The sequence below is a fragment of the Mustela putorius genome, unplaced genomic scaffold (assembly GCF_011764305.1).
Source record: "Mustela putorius furo isolate JIRA1106 unplaced genomic scaffold, ASM1176430v1.1 tig00000179_pilon_pilon_pilon, whole genome shotgun sequence".
Taxonomy (NCBI): Eukaryota; Metazoa; Chordata; class Mammalia; order Carnivora; family Mustelidae; genus Mustela; species Mustela putorius.
This window is the reverse complement of record NW_025421305.1, coordinates 12,653,081-12,668,338: the sequence shown is the minus strand read 5'-3', so window position 1 is coordinate 12,668,338 and position 15,258 is coordinate 12,653,081. Positions and strand designations below refer to the sequence as shown.

The 15,258-nt window shown below is 38.0% G+C and overlaps 1 protein-coding gene across 2 annotated transcripts in view; it reads right to left on the bottom strand.

Moving 5' to 3' along the window:
- Positions 1-2,098: 2,098 nt before the first annotated feature.
- Positions 2,099-15,258, bottom strand: part of LRRC63 (leucine rich repeat containing 63) — a 42,373-nt gene continuing 29,213 nt past the window's right edge. For both annotated transcript variants that reach the window (XM_004759212.2, XM_004759213.2), the window contains exons 6-10: positions 12,491-12,589; positions 12,114-12,250; positions 8,619-8,702; positions 5,571-5,810; positions 2,099-3,381 (exon numbers count right to left, since the gene is read on the bottom strand). In XM_004759212.2, coding sequence (XP_004759269.1) covers positions 3,162-3,381; positions 5,571-5,810; positions 8,619-8,702; positions 12,114-12,250; positions 12,491-12,589 — 780 coding nt within the window. In that variant the 3' untranslated portion in view covers positions 2,099-3,161. The remainder of the gene's footprint in view (positions 3,382-5,570; positions 5,811-8,618; positions 8,703-12,113; positions 12,251-12,490; positions 12,590-15,258) is intronic.

The following is a 15,258-nucleotide window of genomic DNA, read 5'->3' as shown; positions in this document are numbered from 1 at the left end:
TTAGCAATGAAAGATAACAACATAAGGGAGTAGATTGATTTTGACCAACATCCATCTGCCCATTTTCCCTAAACCCCAGGCCCTGATAACCACTATTCTACTCCCTACTTCTGTGACCTTGACCTTTTCAGACCCTGCATATATGAGAGATCAGGCAGTATTTTTCATTCTGTGTCTGGCTTATTTCACTTAGCATAATGTCCTCCAGGCTTATCCATGATCTTTTTTTTAAAAAAGATTTTATTTATTTATTTGACAGACAGAGATCACAAGTAGGCAGAGAGGCAGGCAGAGAAAGAGAGAGGGAAGCAGGCTCCCTGCTGAGCAGAAAGCCCGATGAGGGACTCGATCCCAGAACCCTGAGATCATGACCTGAGCCGAAAGCAGCAGCTTAACCCACTGAGCCACCCGGGCGCCCTCCATGATTTTTATAAACTAAAATTTAAGGTCTTCATGTCAAAAAACTCCCCACTTTGAATAAGAATAATCCCAAAGTGGTCCTATAACAGCAAGTGCATGTGTGAGCATGCATCACATAGAAGAGGGCTAGAGAAACTTCCCTCAATTTTCAGTCCCAGAACTCTTTCTTGGAGAGAATCTGACTCATGTGTTTTGGGAAGAGGGAATTCCTTCTTTCCCAGTTCCAGAGATGGGACTCAGTCCTGGCCAATCAGAGCATTCCAACCATGAAGATACAACGTTGTGTTCATATATGAACATGTGAACCAAGTTGAGCCAAAGAAAATCATCCCTAATGTGTTTCAGTGTAATGGTTGGGCTTAGATAGTGCACTTTTCTCTAAGGTTCCTGACATTCCAGGAATCATCCGTGGCCATCCTTGCTACCTGGAAATGAGGCAAGCTTAAAAGTGTTGCTCAGAGATAGATGATAGCTAGATAGATAGGCAGAAAAACAGATACTGCCTTCATGACCGTCTGAGTTCCTGAATTGGCTGCGCCTAAAGACACACACACACAAATGAATACGGTTACATTTCCTTAGAGTGGGTTTCTGTCATTTACAATCACGACTTTCCTGTTGGTCAGTTATATGTATTACAGGTATTTTCCCATGAGTTGCTTGTCTTTTGACCTTATGTATGAGGATCTTGGCTGTCCAGGAATTTTAAAAATTTTTACGTATTGAATCTGTTCATCCTTTCTTTTTGGCTGCATTTCCTGCTTAAAAAGGTCCTTCTCATTCTAATTATTTAAGACCCTATTTATTTATTTGTATTTTCAATTTAAACCTTTGAGGAATCTAGAAATTGTTGTGTATGGTGTGAGGTAGATAATTCCCTCTTTAACAAAAGAGTAATATTGGGCGTCTGGGTGGATAGGTGGTTAAGGGACAGCCTCTTGATTTGGACTTGGGTCATGATCTCAGGGGCCTGAGGTCAAGCCCTGGGTCAGGCTCTGCACTCAGGTGAGAGTCTGCGTGAGATTCTCCTCCGCCGCCCCTCCCCCTGCTCATGCTCTCGCTCTCTCTCTAAAATAAATACATATTTTTAAAAAGGTAATATATAAATGTGCACATATACAATATACATGTCGAGATGGTTATCTCTGGTTTTCATTGAGTGACATTACAAGGAGAACTTTGTTTTCTTCTTAGGTTTAGTTCTGTTTTCAAATGTTTGTATGATAAGTATGTTTCAGATCACTTAGATTCAAGGTTTACACTAACCACGAGGAAATAATGAGATTGGGCTCTAAGTGTTTTTCGTATTTGTTCAAATGTCTAGGTATATTCATTTTTCTGCAGCATCTCTAAGATATTGTAATTTCCTCTTTGAAAGCTGTTCTTTCTTCCCTATCTCAATTTATTTCCTATCTCAATATCACATCACCTTGTTATTCAAAGCAAAAATCAACATTTTTAAAATTAAAAAATAATTCTTCCTCCTACAAGCATTTCAGAGACAAAGGTGAGTATGAATAGGCTACATGCCAGTAGGATGTAATCTTATTTTTTATCTTGTTTTAGAAGTATGGATATATTGCATTTTAATACATGTATTTGTTATTATGCTATAAACATCTCCTCTGGATTACTTGCATGATATGGTAGTTACTTCTGTATAAAGAATTTTATTCTTTTGCTGGTGAATATGGTATATACTTCTCAAACAAAGTTTTCATAGTTCTGTTTAAAATCAAACTGAGTCTAAAGGAGGAGAGTACGAGTAACACAATTTATTGAAATCAACAGTCAGAAAAAATTTTGTCTGGTTTATTTTGTCTTTGATTTAAATAGTACTAAACGAAACACATACACACACACACACACACACCTGACATAATGTGTATTTTCTGACATTCTCTAAAGATAAATTTCAATCATTTTATTTTATCAAGTTTTGTCATTAGCAATGACATTTGGATTTAGGTGCACTTAAAAAATATACCAAATATGAAACAGTTCTGTGCTACTCTAAAATTTCTTTGTTTGTATATCAAAAGGCTTTTACCTTTCTCTTACCAAACACTAATTCTTAAAGCCTCAAGTTCTACTGCATTCGTATGTTGCTTTGCAATGTAATTTTGTAAGTTTTACTTTATTTTTTTGCCAGCTCTCACTGAAGGCCTGTTGAATGCTGGCAGCAGTCTATGGAATCAGGCTTTGTGAGATGGGGGTCAGGATAACTGAGAGATTGTACCAGTTTTCTAAGAGCCTGGGTAATGAATTCAAACAACTAAATATAGGACTGGAATGAATCTTTTATTCCCTAAAACAATCCACAATTGAGATGGTTGGCACTGGACGGATTTCCACAGAAATTCACAAAGAGAACTTGGGTACATGACTTTGAACTCATCTGAGAAATGAACCCCACTGATGACTTTGAAATGCTATCTTATCTCTTGGAATGGATGCATGAAAGTGACAGTTGTAATGTAAATCCTTTTTTTTGCAAAGTTTTCCATCATTTCTCATTTGACAGCAAATGTGCTCTAAAAGAAATTTTCTAGATTTCCGCTGAAATCCAAAGACCTTTTACTAATCCTTCTTAAGTAATCATTCTGCAACCACTCCCCAACAGTCACAAACTTTCCTAAGGAGCTGGGATTACAAAGAGGAGCCACAGAAGAAAGAAGCTGTACTCTCAAAGAGATTAATTACTATAGACATAAACTCTAATGGCTTTTAAAGTGGGACTCCTAAATCATCGCCTGACTTATCAATGCAGAATTTAGAGTTATTTTTCCACTAGGAATACTACCTGAAACAAAACTGCATTCCTTTACTTCTCTATAGCAGGAAGAAGAACACACAAGAAACAAAATAGGAAGGTGTGTTGTTCCAAAACCATCATAGGATCGGATGACTCGAAAACCTTCACCGAACATGGGACCTTGACACCATTCACACCTAGATGTGCTGGAAGGGAAGACACATCAAGTCAATATTTAATAAATCTCTACTGAAGAATAGACTATTGTGCTTGATGTTATGTGAGACTCACAGTAGTGCAAAATAGGGCCTTTGTCACTATTGATCTTAGCTTCTAATTGAGGAGCTAAGACATACATAAGTAAAAAGTAAGTGCTAAAAAATAAAGTGGATAAATGTATATAAAACAATCTTGGTTTTTTAAAACAAAAAAGTATAGATGCATAGCAGGAAACACTCTTAAGGAGAGATTCCAAGTAGAAAACAGTAATTATTCTTGGTCAGTGTGATCACAGGAAATTTAAATGCCTTTGTAATCTTTTTCTGTATTTTCCAAACATTCCATAATAATTATGCTTTATTTTATAGTTCAAAATAATGATACTATTTTAAAAAATAAAGGGACTATATCCTAGCTTTGTACAGGATTAGTGTCTGTATATATTTTAAAATGCTGCTGAATCAGTTAAAAAAAAAAAAAGACATCAACCCCATTAGTCCACTGACATTAGCACATGAACAGACTATTCACAGAAGAAGAAACTGGAATGTCTAGAGAACATTGAGAAGGGGAGCTTCTCAATCTCAGTAATCAGAGAGGACAGATACCATTTCATAATCATCAGATGGGCAAAATGGAAAAGTCTGACAGCACGACATTTGGTGAGGGTGGGAATCTCCAGGGACACGCATACTTTCTTGGTGGTGTAGACATTGGTATAATTTGCCAATTTTAGATTTATAAAAAGTAAAACTTAATATAAAAATGTATACACGTTAAAGTCTATGTATAAAATCTCAAAAGTGAATTAACAAAATGTCTTAGACAACTTTTTATTGCAATTCATTTGGTTTTGCTTCATAGTAATAGCATCATAATATTCTATAATGTGGATATACCATAATTTATTTTACCACTTTTTAATTGATGCACACTGACGCTGCAGTTATCATCCCTAGTCCTAACTTTGTGTTCATGTGTAACTATTTCTATGAGATGGATTCTGACGATTTACCTTTCTGTTTCAAGGGGTAAGTAGGATATTGTCCAGTTGCCTTCCACAAAGCTTTTGCCAATTTACAGTACTACTACTGGTATATAGTGATCTAGATTTGGGGCATCCAACGACAAAGTTTAAGATTAATCTTTTTTTTTTTTTTTTTTTAGTTTTTGTTCACTTATTTGACAGACAGAGACCACAAGTAGGCAGAGACAGGTGTGTGTGTGTGGGGGAAACAGGCTCCCTGCTGAGCAGAGAGCCTGATGCAGGGCTCGATCCCAGGACCCTGAGATGGTGACCTGAGCTGAAGGCAGCGGTTTAACCAACTGAGCCACCCAGGCGCCCCTAAGGTCAATCTTTTTAATCTTAATAAAACAGGTAAAATATCTGTTGTTGCCATTGATCTTGCAGTTCCTTGATTACTAGTAAGATTTAACATGCTTCAGGTCCTGGGCCCTTTTCTATTGGTAGATTATTAATCACATTTTCAATTTCTTTGATGATTATTATCTGTTTAGGCTTCCTGCCTTTTATGGAGTCAATACTGGTAATTCATACACTGCTGGGAAATTTACTTAGGCAGACAACAAAGATTTGTTAAATCAATAATATAAGGACTGGAGAGTGTAAAAATAGTTTTATTCCATTGGAAGAAAATACGAGAGAAGCTGAGTGGACTCCTACTGCTTGGGCTTTAGAAACCCTGGTCCTGAGATTTGGCAATGATTCTCGCACTGGCCATTAATCCCTGAGGAGGAGAAAATGCTCTAAATAAGGCTGCTCTCTTCCTGGTCTCTAGGAAATTAGAGTACAAAGGGTTTCCCCACATGGTCTGCCGGGGACCAAAGAACCCTTTTTTGGAAGAAACCACTTCTGTGTCCTTAGTAATTCACAGAAAAGATTAAAATCACACCATATAGATGTGGCCGGCCACGCCTCAGCAATTTGTAACTCACACTGGAATTAAGCAGTAAACTGAGAGTATTAGGAAACGGGCTGAATTCAGACTCCATTATTACTCTGAAGAGACAGAAGGAGATATTTAAAGAATTCTATGTATGTTCGAGGCTGCGATATGGATGTGTTAATAGTAGAACTGTCATCTGGCCTCTAAGGAACAACATTTTAAATGCTTAAAGGTGTATTTTCATTAAAAGGGTGTCAGAATCTGCTTACCATTTGAGTAGCTTTTGAATTTCCGCTGGGATCACATTATAATATTCACGTAGATTATTTTTTAAAAAGAAAAAAGAAGCAATATGAGTAAGGGATGGTGGGCTATTCAAAGAATTCTCTTTCCAAAACATAGGATGAGTGAATGTATTCTCAAAGAGGATTTTTTTCAGGTTAAGCTTCAAAATTGTGGATGGAAAAGTCGTCAGTTCGTTCCCATCCACATTCAGCTTTTCAAGTGATCTGCAAATAAAGGAAACCAAATTTAAAAGTTTATATGCAATTTATAATAGCAAAATAAAATTTTTTGTCCCAGTGTTCCTGCAAATTGGCATCAAAGGTAGTAGCAATAACGTCCAAGTGTTTAAATATTTCCTTAGAACCAGAGAATTACAAAGCAAATGACACAGTTTGTTATTATGCAGATCACTGCATTTGTGTGAATAGCAGAGTTAAAGCATGTACTTTGGGTCTCTGCAACATATCATTATGGAAAAAGAAAAATTCTAGACAGTATAAAGATAGAATATATTTTCATAGACAAACTGAACATCAGTACATATTTTTTCCTTCAAGTCTAATCAAAACAGTGAAATTACCACTAGCAAAAAATATCATGTGCTATGTTGCAGTTTTGATTTTTCATCACCTGAATCCCCTTGGTTTTTACTGTGCCATTTGTTTCTGATAACAGCGATTCCTTTGTTTGAAGAGAACAAACATTACTGATTTTCTCATTTTATACTACCTGCCTTGATGATGTTTTTTTAGTGTGTTGTTTTTGTTTTGTGTGTGGGGCTTTTTTTTTTTTTTTTTCAGTTACTCATATTTCTACTTAGTGCTGGAGACAGGCAGAAAAGTATCTGTTTATGAGGGACACATAAAAACAAATCAAAGTCTTGTCCAACTTGTCAAAGATGCTAGGAGTGAAAAGGATGACATGCGGGCTATAGGTCAAAAGTTGCTGGGAACTCTAGGTTCTCATGTGCAGTGTAGTTTCCTCCTCACACAACTTAAATTCTTTGGTAGGATTTGAAACAATGGAGCTAAGAACATGGCCTTTCACCTGTCTTCATCCCACAGCCACAGTTTGAGTACTGCACTTGTCATGTTCTGGAAAAGGGAAACCATACCCCAGGCTTTACTGTGGTCCTAAAGGAGAGAGCTGGCATGGTCACTCTGCTCCCTCTGGGGAGCCTTAGGGCCAGCAGCAGAGAGCCCAAAGGACAACCAGAATAAGTGTGGTGGACTCTAGGGAGATGCCAGTGGGGGTCCCTAAATACCCCTTCGGGGAGGCTGCCCCTTCCCGAGTTGCTTTTTCTCAGAGGCTTCAGCAGTCTGGGCTCATCCTTCTTCTGGATGAGTTTTGAGGAGTTTGATAGACTCAGCAGTCTCTAAAGCTGCAAAAGCTCCACCAGAGACAGCCTTAGCAGCTGAGCATCTGAGCATCGCAGGGAGCAGAGAAACTTCTTCCCGTTACGTCGCTGACGCTCTCTGAATGGTGCTCTTGTGACCGCCTTTGGTCCTGAGCAGACCGCAGAACAGCAAGAAGAGAAAAACTGACAAACACACAGAGCGGTGCTCTTGAGGCAATCGTGCTCTGGGAGGCAGAGAAGTTGGGGTGGAAGCAGGAGAATACTTAAAAAAATTCATACACACACACACACACACACACACACCCAAGGTAAATAGGAAAAGAAAAAAGTAAATAAACAGTAAAAGCAAGGTAAACTGGAAGAAAAAAACTGAATATATCGGCCATAACAAAGGTGAAGAGGTTGAATTCCCCTATTAAAATATAAAGATTGTCACATGGGAAATTAAATAATTTGTACAAATATTAGAAAAGCAGATAAAATCATCTCACTTTACTGTAGATTAAGACTATGCTCCTGGAAAACCAAACGAAATCTAGTCAAACTGAGTCAGAATGAAGATAATTTGGGTTATATAGCTTAATTTTAAATTCATGTAAGGAAGGACATAGCTTTCCTCTATTCTGTACAGGCAATAGTCAGCTAGAAATGAAAATTATAGAAAATGTTACATTCATAATAACAACACAATTATAGAATACTTAGAGAAGTTTAGTAATAAAGATAAAGGACTTAATGTGAAGCGAGTCATAAATATTTTAAAAGATTTTATTTATTTATTTTAGAGAGAGTGGGGGGGCGGGGGTAGAAGGGGCAGAGAAGGAGGGAGAGAGAAAGGGAAGGAATCTCAAGAAGACTCTGTGCAGAGCCTGATTTGGGTCTGGATGTGGGGCTCGATCTCACAACCCTGAAATCATGACTTGAGCTGAAAACAAGAGTCAACCCCTAGGCACCCAAGTCATAAATTCCTATGAAGGACATCAAACAAAATCTGAACAAATGAAAAAATATGCTCTGTTTTAGGATGAAAATATTTATTAACATCAGAAATGTAAATTCTTCAAAACCTATATGTAAACTCAAGACAATTATAATTGAAATCTCAATTTTGTGTTTATTTTTTTGGAGGAAGAGGGGCTTGGAAGTATATTAAATGCTCTTAAAACTCATGATCTAAGGAGAATAGTTAAAAGGCTATTATTGAAAAACAATCTCCCTCCTAATTATTAAAAATTATTCTAAAGTCATAATCAAAAGAATATAATCCAAAGAGTACTGATCTGTAAGGACATAGATGAACTTCAGATGTGAGATTTTAAAAGTCAATGTGAGAAAGAATCAGGGCTTGGTATTAGGCTTACACTGTTATATGTATTTCCTTATCCTGAAGAAATAAAACCAATAAGAACTACAGGTGTACATCCAGAAAAATGGACAAAATGAAGCATGTCATTCTATTAAGAAGCCATCAGTACAACTTTTAAATAATTACTGAAAATGTTATGTCTTAAAAATGCCAGTTATTCAAGTTACTTTTTCATAAATGTGACGTTTCATATATTACATTTTGTGGCTATTAAATGTATGAACGAACTCAGTTTTCTCCAACACAGTCATTACCAAATATGTCCTGACAGGGCATATAGCTTTGTGTACTTAACAAGTTTCAGATTACCTGAGTTTCTGGATTTCATTAGGAATGGAAGCAATACTATTGTAGGAAATATCAAGTTCCTCAAGATGGGACAAAAGAAATAACCTTAGACAGAAAAAGAAAATGGAATTAAAAATGATTACCTGCTTGTCATTACTAGGCATGAATAAATAATTAAATACTTGAGCAAAGAGGTAGAAATACGGAGAAACTACATTTTCCTACAATCTTGAAATTTATGGACTTCTTTTCATTATAGGTGGCTTAATGACAATCGAAGTTCCTAAAATGATTCTTCTATCCTTTAAGACAGCTTTGAAATGTTTGGAGCAGCTAAAGCCCCATACAGAAAAAGCCGCCTGAGAAATTTCTAAAACATTTAGAGAGGGTCTTTTCTTGGTTGCTGTATTTGTTTCCTAGGGCTGATGTAACCAATGACCACAAGCCAGGTGGCTTAGAGCCACGGACACTTATTCCCTCCCAGTTCTGGAGGCTGGAAGTCCAAAATCAAGGTGTTAGTGGTGTTAGTGGAGTCAGTTCTTTCTGGAGTCTGTCAGGGCCCTCCAGGGGGACTCTGGGATGAAAAAGACAAGAAACAGAAAAAAAGGGGGGGGGGAGCCCAACAACCAAAAAACAAGGCAAGGAGAGAGACACATTCTGGTGATGTCATTACCCCCCCTTTTTTTTTTTTAATATTTTATTTGACAGACAGAGATCACAAGTAGGCAGAGAGGCAGGCAAGAGAGAGGAGGAAGCAGGCTTCCTGCTGAGCAGAGAGCCCGATGCGGGGCTTGATCCCAGGACCCTGGGATCATGACCTGAGCCGAAGGCAGAGGCTTTAACCCACTGAGCCACCCAGGTGCTCCTCATTACCTCTTAAATGAACAAAAAAAATCCCATGTATTTCATGAACAAATGCTATCCTAAAGTTTGGGGGAAAAGAAGAAACCTTTTGGATTTTTTAAGTGATCTGTTGTCTTTATTTTACAAGAAAACTAAATAGACCTTTTCGTGGTCACAAAACTTCAAACATTTAATCTGAGAGCATTAATTATAACTTTCCATAGTATAATCCAGGGCATAACTATAACTGTAGAGGGTCTATCTGTAAGGGGCATAGCTAGGATGAGGACCCAGTTCTTTGTGTCTCCAGAACCTGGGCTTTAGTATCTGCATTTGCATAGTTTATGCCCCAAGCAGCCCAGGGCAAAAATAGTAGCAACAAAAACTTAGGCCTCAGTTGACTTTGTGCTGTCAATCTCCCCATGATATGAATACATAACCCATGTTATTTGATTCAAAATATATATACTGCTTCGGAGGGGCCTGGGTGACTCAGCTGATTGAGTGTCTGCCTCTGGCTCAGGGCATGATCCGAGTGTTCTGGGATCGAGCCCTGTCTCAGGCTTCCTGCTCTACAGGGAGCCTGCTTCTCACCTCCTGCTCTCCTTGCCTGAGCTCTCTCTTTCTGTCAAGTAAATAAATAAAATCTTGAAAAATATACTGCTTTATTTTAGAAACTCTAATATTTTTTAGAAATAGCTTTTTAAAACTTTTTGAGTATAACTAGTAGTTAACCAATAGTTCAAACTAATTTGCTTAATCTCTAAATAGTGAGCAATGTTGACCCTATAGCTATGAACAAGTTGTAGTTGCTTTAGGAATTTCTACATTTTGTTTAAATGACAGTTACAGTCATTAAAGGTCATAATTACAATTTTACAGATTATTAAATATAAATTTTATTTAGATGTACATATTCATATATGCATATATACATATATATGGGTCTCTATATGCATACATATATGTAGCTGTGTGTGTATATGTGTATATACACAGGGTTATGTGTGTGTATATTTACAAATATATATATATATACACACACACACACTCACAGAAATATAGATACATGTGTACACACAGATTAGTAGACACACATGTATTACTTAGCTCTGTTCCCAGGGTGTCTAGAAGCAATGTTATCCCAGTAGCACTGGGACTTCTAGCACCCAGATCTTGTTTTTTTTTTTTTTTTTTTTTATCAGGCCATGAAAACACATGGAAGAAAGTTCCATGCATATTTCTTTCTTTTTTTTTCTTTTATTTATTTTCAGCATAACAGTATTCATTATTTTTGCACCACACCCAGTGCTTCATGCACTCCATGCCCTCTATAATACCCACCACCTGGTTCCCCCAACCTCCCACCCCCGCCACTTCAAACCCCTCAGATTGTTTTTCAGAGTCCATAGTCTCTCATGGTTCACCTCCCCTTCCAATTTCCCCCAACTCCCTTCTCCTCTCTAACTCCCCTTGTCCTCCATGCTATTTGTTATGCTCCAAAAATAAGTGAAACCATATGATAATTGACTCTCTTGCTTGATTTATTTCACTCAGCATAATCTCTTCCAGTCCCGTCCATGTTGCTACAAAAGTTGGGTATTCATCCTTTCTGATGGAGGCATAATACTCCATAGTGTATATGGATCTCGGTTTTAAATACCATCTTCCAATAAAAAGGAAGCAGAGTTTGCTTAGAGAAACAGCTGCTTCTAGAATCGAGGCAGGGAAAATATAATTTATATTACTGTTCAAAAAATAGATGATTTAAATAGAAATAAAATACACACAATGCAATATTCTTACTTTTAGTGTTGATTTGTTATATATGTATTATGTGTAATGTGAAATGTGTTTATATACAGGAATGGTGTAAGTTTAACATGCTTTTTTATTCTTTTAAATGACTGAATAGTTTTACAGTTTATTAATGCAGAATTTGTTGGATTGATAAATATAAACAATGCTGAGTGAACAACTTTATAAATGAATTTTGATGCATTTCCTTAATTTCAGTGAGAATCTTTTTTACAAAATGTTCAACTGTATAAGAGTCCCTGTTCCTTTGCCCTTAACCCACATCCAATTTGTTTAACTGAAAGATGTATGTCATTTTGCATTTGGCTAAGGGTTTGGTTTAAGAATTAAATAATCACCAGTCCATAGGTCTGGAAAAATTCCGTCTCTTTTATACCCAAATATCAACATTATTATTAAAGGATGATACATATCGTATTGGCTAATTTCTTGATTTATAGATTAGGAAATTGAGACCAGGAAGGTTAAGTGATTCCCCAGATAAAACAGATCATTATCAATTTTGAAGTTAAAAGTCTAGATTACCTAATTCCATATGCAGTGTCCTTTCCAAATGCACAAAGGCTATCAAGGGATCAGTGCAAGTTTCTCACTCAAGCCTTTTCCTGTAATTGGTGTTCACTTAATCCATACTCAAATAATGGATCTCTAGATGAGCATTCACTAGCCCCTCACTAGCTGCCATCTATGTAGCTGCTATGATTGCTTTTAACACAATGATAAGAAGCAAGTAAGCTAACTGGAAGAGAATGGGAATCATTCAGTTGCTAGCTGCTTTCAAAAGGGAAATTGATCTCTTTCTAAATTATAAGCTTTTTATTTTCTGTGCTCATAATCTCAAGCCATTGACCTTACCCAGGTGGAAGAGTAGTAATCAAATTAAAGGCAATGCTGAAAACTCTAAGGAGCTTAAGTTGCTGAATTTCAGAAGAGATTTCTTTGATAGGATTATTTCTTAGTAATAGTATTTGTAAATTTTTAAGACAAAGTATCTAAAGAACAGAAAAGAGAAACAAACATGAGTAGAATGATCAAGTATCACAGATCTCTACTTGGTACGTTTTATAAACCCTTTGAACTAATGTAGTAGAATCAATGAATGAACATTGATTGGCTCTATCACCTATCTCTTTTTTTGCTCTTTTCCAGGGTATCATAAATGTCTATTTTTTATTATAATTATTATTAATAAGAAATTAGTGCAATGTACACAATGATAAAAATGGACTCACTTCTGTGGGGAAGTAACTGATGTCATTGAAGGACAAGTTAAGATACACCAATTGGGAGGCCAAAATCGTTAAGTCTGGACAATTTGTGATAAAAAAGCCCTAAAAGAAAGTGACAAGTGATAAGAGGTTAATTAACAATCCACAAAATATTTTATACCAAAGTAAAAATAAATGAGTACATAACTGAGTGACAGTGCTTGACACAGTACACTAACAGGGCTATACTCATCTTCCATTCATTTGTTAGTCTGCCATAATAATGCCCTAAATATGGAAAGGATAGAAACCAAATAGAAACTCTGCTAAGTATTCGTGTTTATAATAAGTTTAGTGTTAGATGTGTGACAGGAATTATTTCAATTAATGGCAAACAAACATTTATGGGGTATCCAATGTGTGCTGAAATGTAAGTGAATACATTTTATATTTAATTATCTCTTTTATCTTATTTTTTCTTGTTTCCACCTCTTTTTCTGTTATCATTCTATTAATCTAATGTCTATCTAAGACTTCGTGTTTAAATATGCCAATTCTGATTGAGGAAAACTATGCGCCGCTGTGAACTAAGTGTTTGCGCTGCCCACAAACCTTTATGTTAAAGTCCCAAACCCCAATGTGATGGCATTTAGAGGTGAGGCCTTTGTGAGGTAATTAGGGTGAGATAAGGTCTTAAGGGTGGAGCCCTTATAATGGGATTAGTGCCCATATAAGAAGAAGAAGGGGCCAGAGCTCTCTTTTCCATCAGGTAAGGATATAGGAAGAAAGTAGGTATGAGCAAGAGATCTCTAACTAGGAGACAAATCAGCTGACATCCCTCAATGTTGGACTCCAGGGCTGCCAGAACTGGGAGAAATTAATGATATTTTGTCATAGCAGTCAGAACTGATTAAGACATGTTTGGTGTCCTCAGTATCTTTAACACTCCAGGATAATTGAAACACTTGTTTCTTAAGGGTCATGGGATCAGTAGTGGTCAACTGAATGGACCAAGGGACACCAGTGTTGGATGATCAGACCTCAGCTTATAGAAAAGGGGGACATCATTGCAGGTGCGTTAGACTATGCCACATATCATATGAGAATGAAGGGCTCATGGCTAAAGAAACTTAAAGTTGAGTACTGGTTTCAAGATTGACCTTTTACTGAAGTAGTGTATATAGACAAAAGTGGGTAGTCTTTTTTCCTGTCATAAACACTTTCTCTGCAGAACTGGTGCTGTACTTACAGAGCAGATATGTGTTTATCATAGTCTCTAATCATTTCACTTAGTGTGCTCAGACAACTAGATGTCTTTACGTTTCCTTCTGCCTGGAAATTTCTTCCCTCATGTTATCCCATGAACTATATAGTCTCACCTCATCAGTGACCAGCACAGAGTCAGCTGTCTACTCATATGTCATCTGGCCAGAGAGGCCTTCCTAACCAACCTATGACAGAGAGCAACCTCTCAAACCAGTGCTCCAGCGATGATTCCCTGTCACTTGCCTTATTTTTCTTCATAGTTCTTATAATCATAGGACAGACTATGTACAAATATATGTCTGATCTCACCCCACTAAATTTTAATAAGCTCCATGAAACAGTCATTCTCTTCTGTTTTGCACACTGATACATAGTTAAAATACATAGTTTACCACTGGCACATGGAGGGTTCTTAATAAATATTGGCTGAATGAGTGAATATCCAGAACCTTCATGTTGCCTCATGTAATCCCCAGGACCATCACTAGGAGGCTGGCCCACCACAGGTATCCTGGATCTCTCTTTTATCATCCCATCATAAAGCCCATTTGCTGTGGTGCTGTGGTTATCATGCAATGGCTGTGTGGAACTAAGCCTTAGAGGAGTGTGGTCCAAGATGGCGGAGGAGTATGAGACCTAGATTTCATCTGGTGCCAGGAGTTCAGCTAGATAGCTATCAAACCACTCTGAACACCTATGAACTCAAAAGGAGATCAAAGAAAAGAATAGCAACAACCTTAGGAACAGAAAAGTGACCACTTTCTGCAAGGTAGGACATGTGGAGAAGTGAATGGAGGTGATATATGGGAAGAGAGACCGCGGGGGGAGGGGCCAGCTCCAGGCAAGCCATGGAGCAATGGAGCACAAAATCGGAACTTTTAGAAGTCTGCTCCACTGAGGGACATTGCTCCAGAGACTAAGCAGGGAGTGGAACCCTCATGGGGACAGTGTGGTCTCAGGACCCTCGGGGTTGCAGAGCTCCCAGATATGGGGTGGAGAAGCTGGCCACAGAGATAGAGCCGAGGAGTGGGCTTTCCGCTCAGGGTTACCTTAACCCATGATCCGAGGCACAGTTGGGCCACTGCTCTTAGAGGAGGAGTTCAACAAGTGAAAGAACTGGGGAAACTCCCTTTCTTACCCCCAGGAGGAATGGCTTCAGAGCGCACTGCAGGAATCGGCTAGGTTTGGAGCCTCCAAATGGGGCTGTGCGCCTGAGATGGAAACACTCGGTCGCAGGCCCGGTGAGCACAGAGCGTGGCTGGAGACCAGGGGATGGGAGTGACTGACTGCTTTTCTCCGAGGGTGCACTGAGGAGTGGGGCCCAAGCTCTTGGCTCCTCCTGGCGGGAGACTAGACGGCTGCCATTTTCCTTCCCCTACTCCAAAGCTCTATGGAAAGTGTTCAGGGAACAAAGCTCCTAAGAGCAAAATCTTTGAGCAGATTGCTTATCCTGGCCTCTGGCAAGGGCGGTGCAATTCTGCCTTGGGCAAAGACATTTGAGAATCACTGCAACAGGCCCCTTCCCC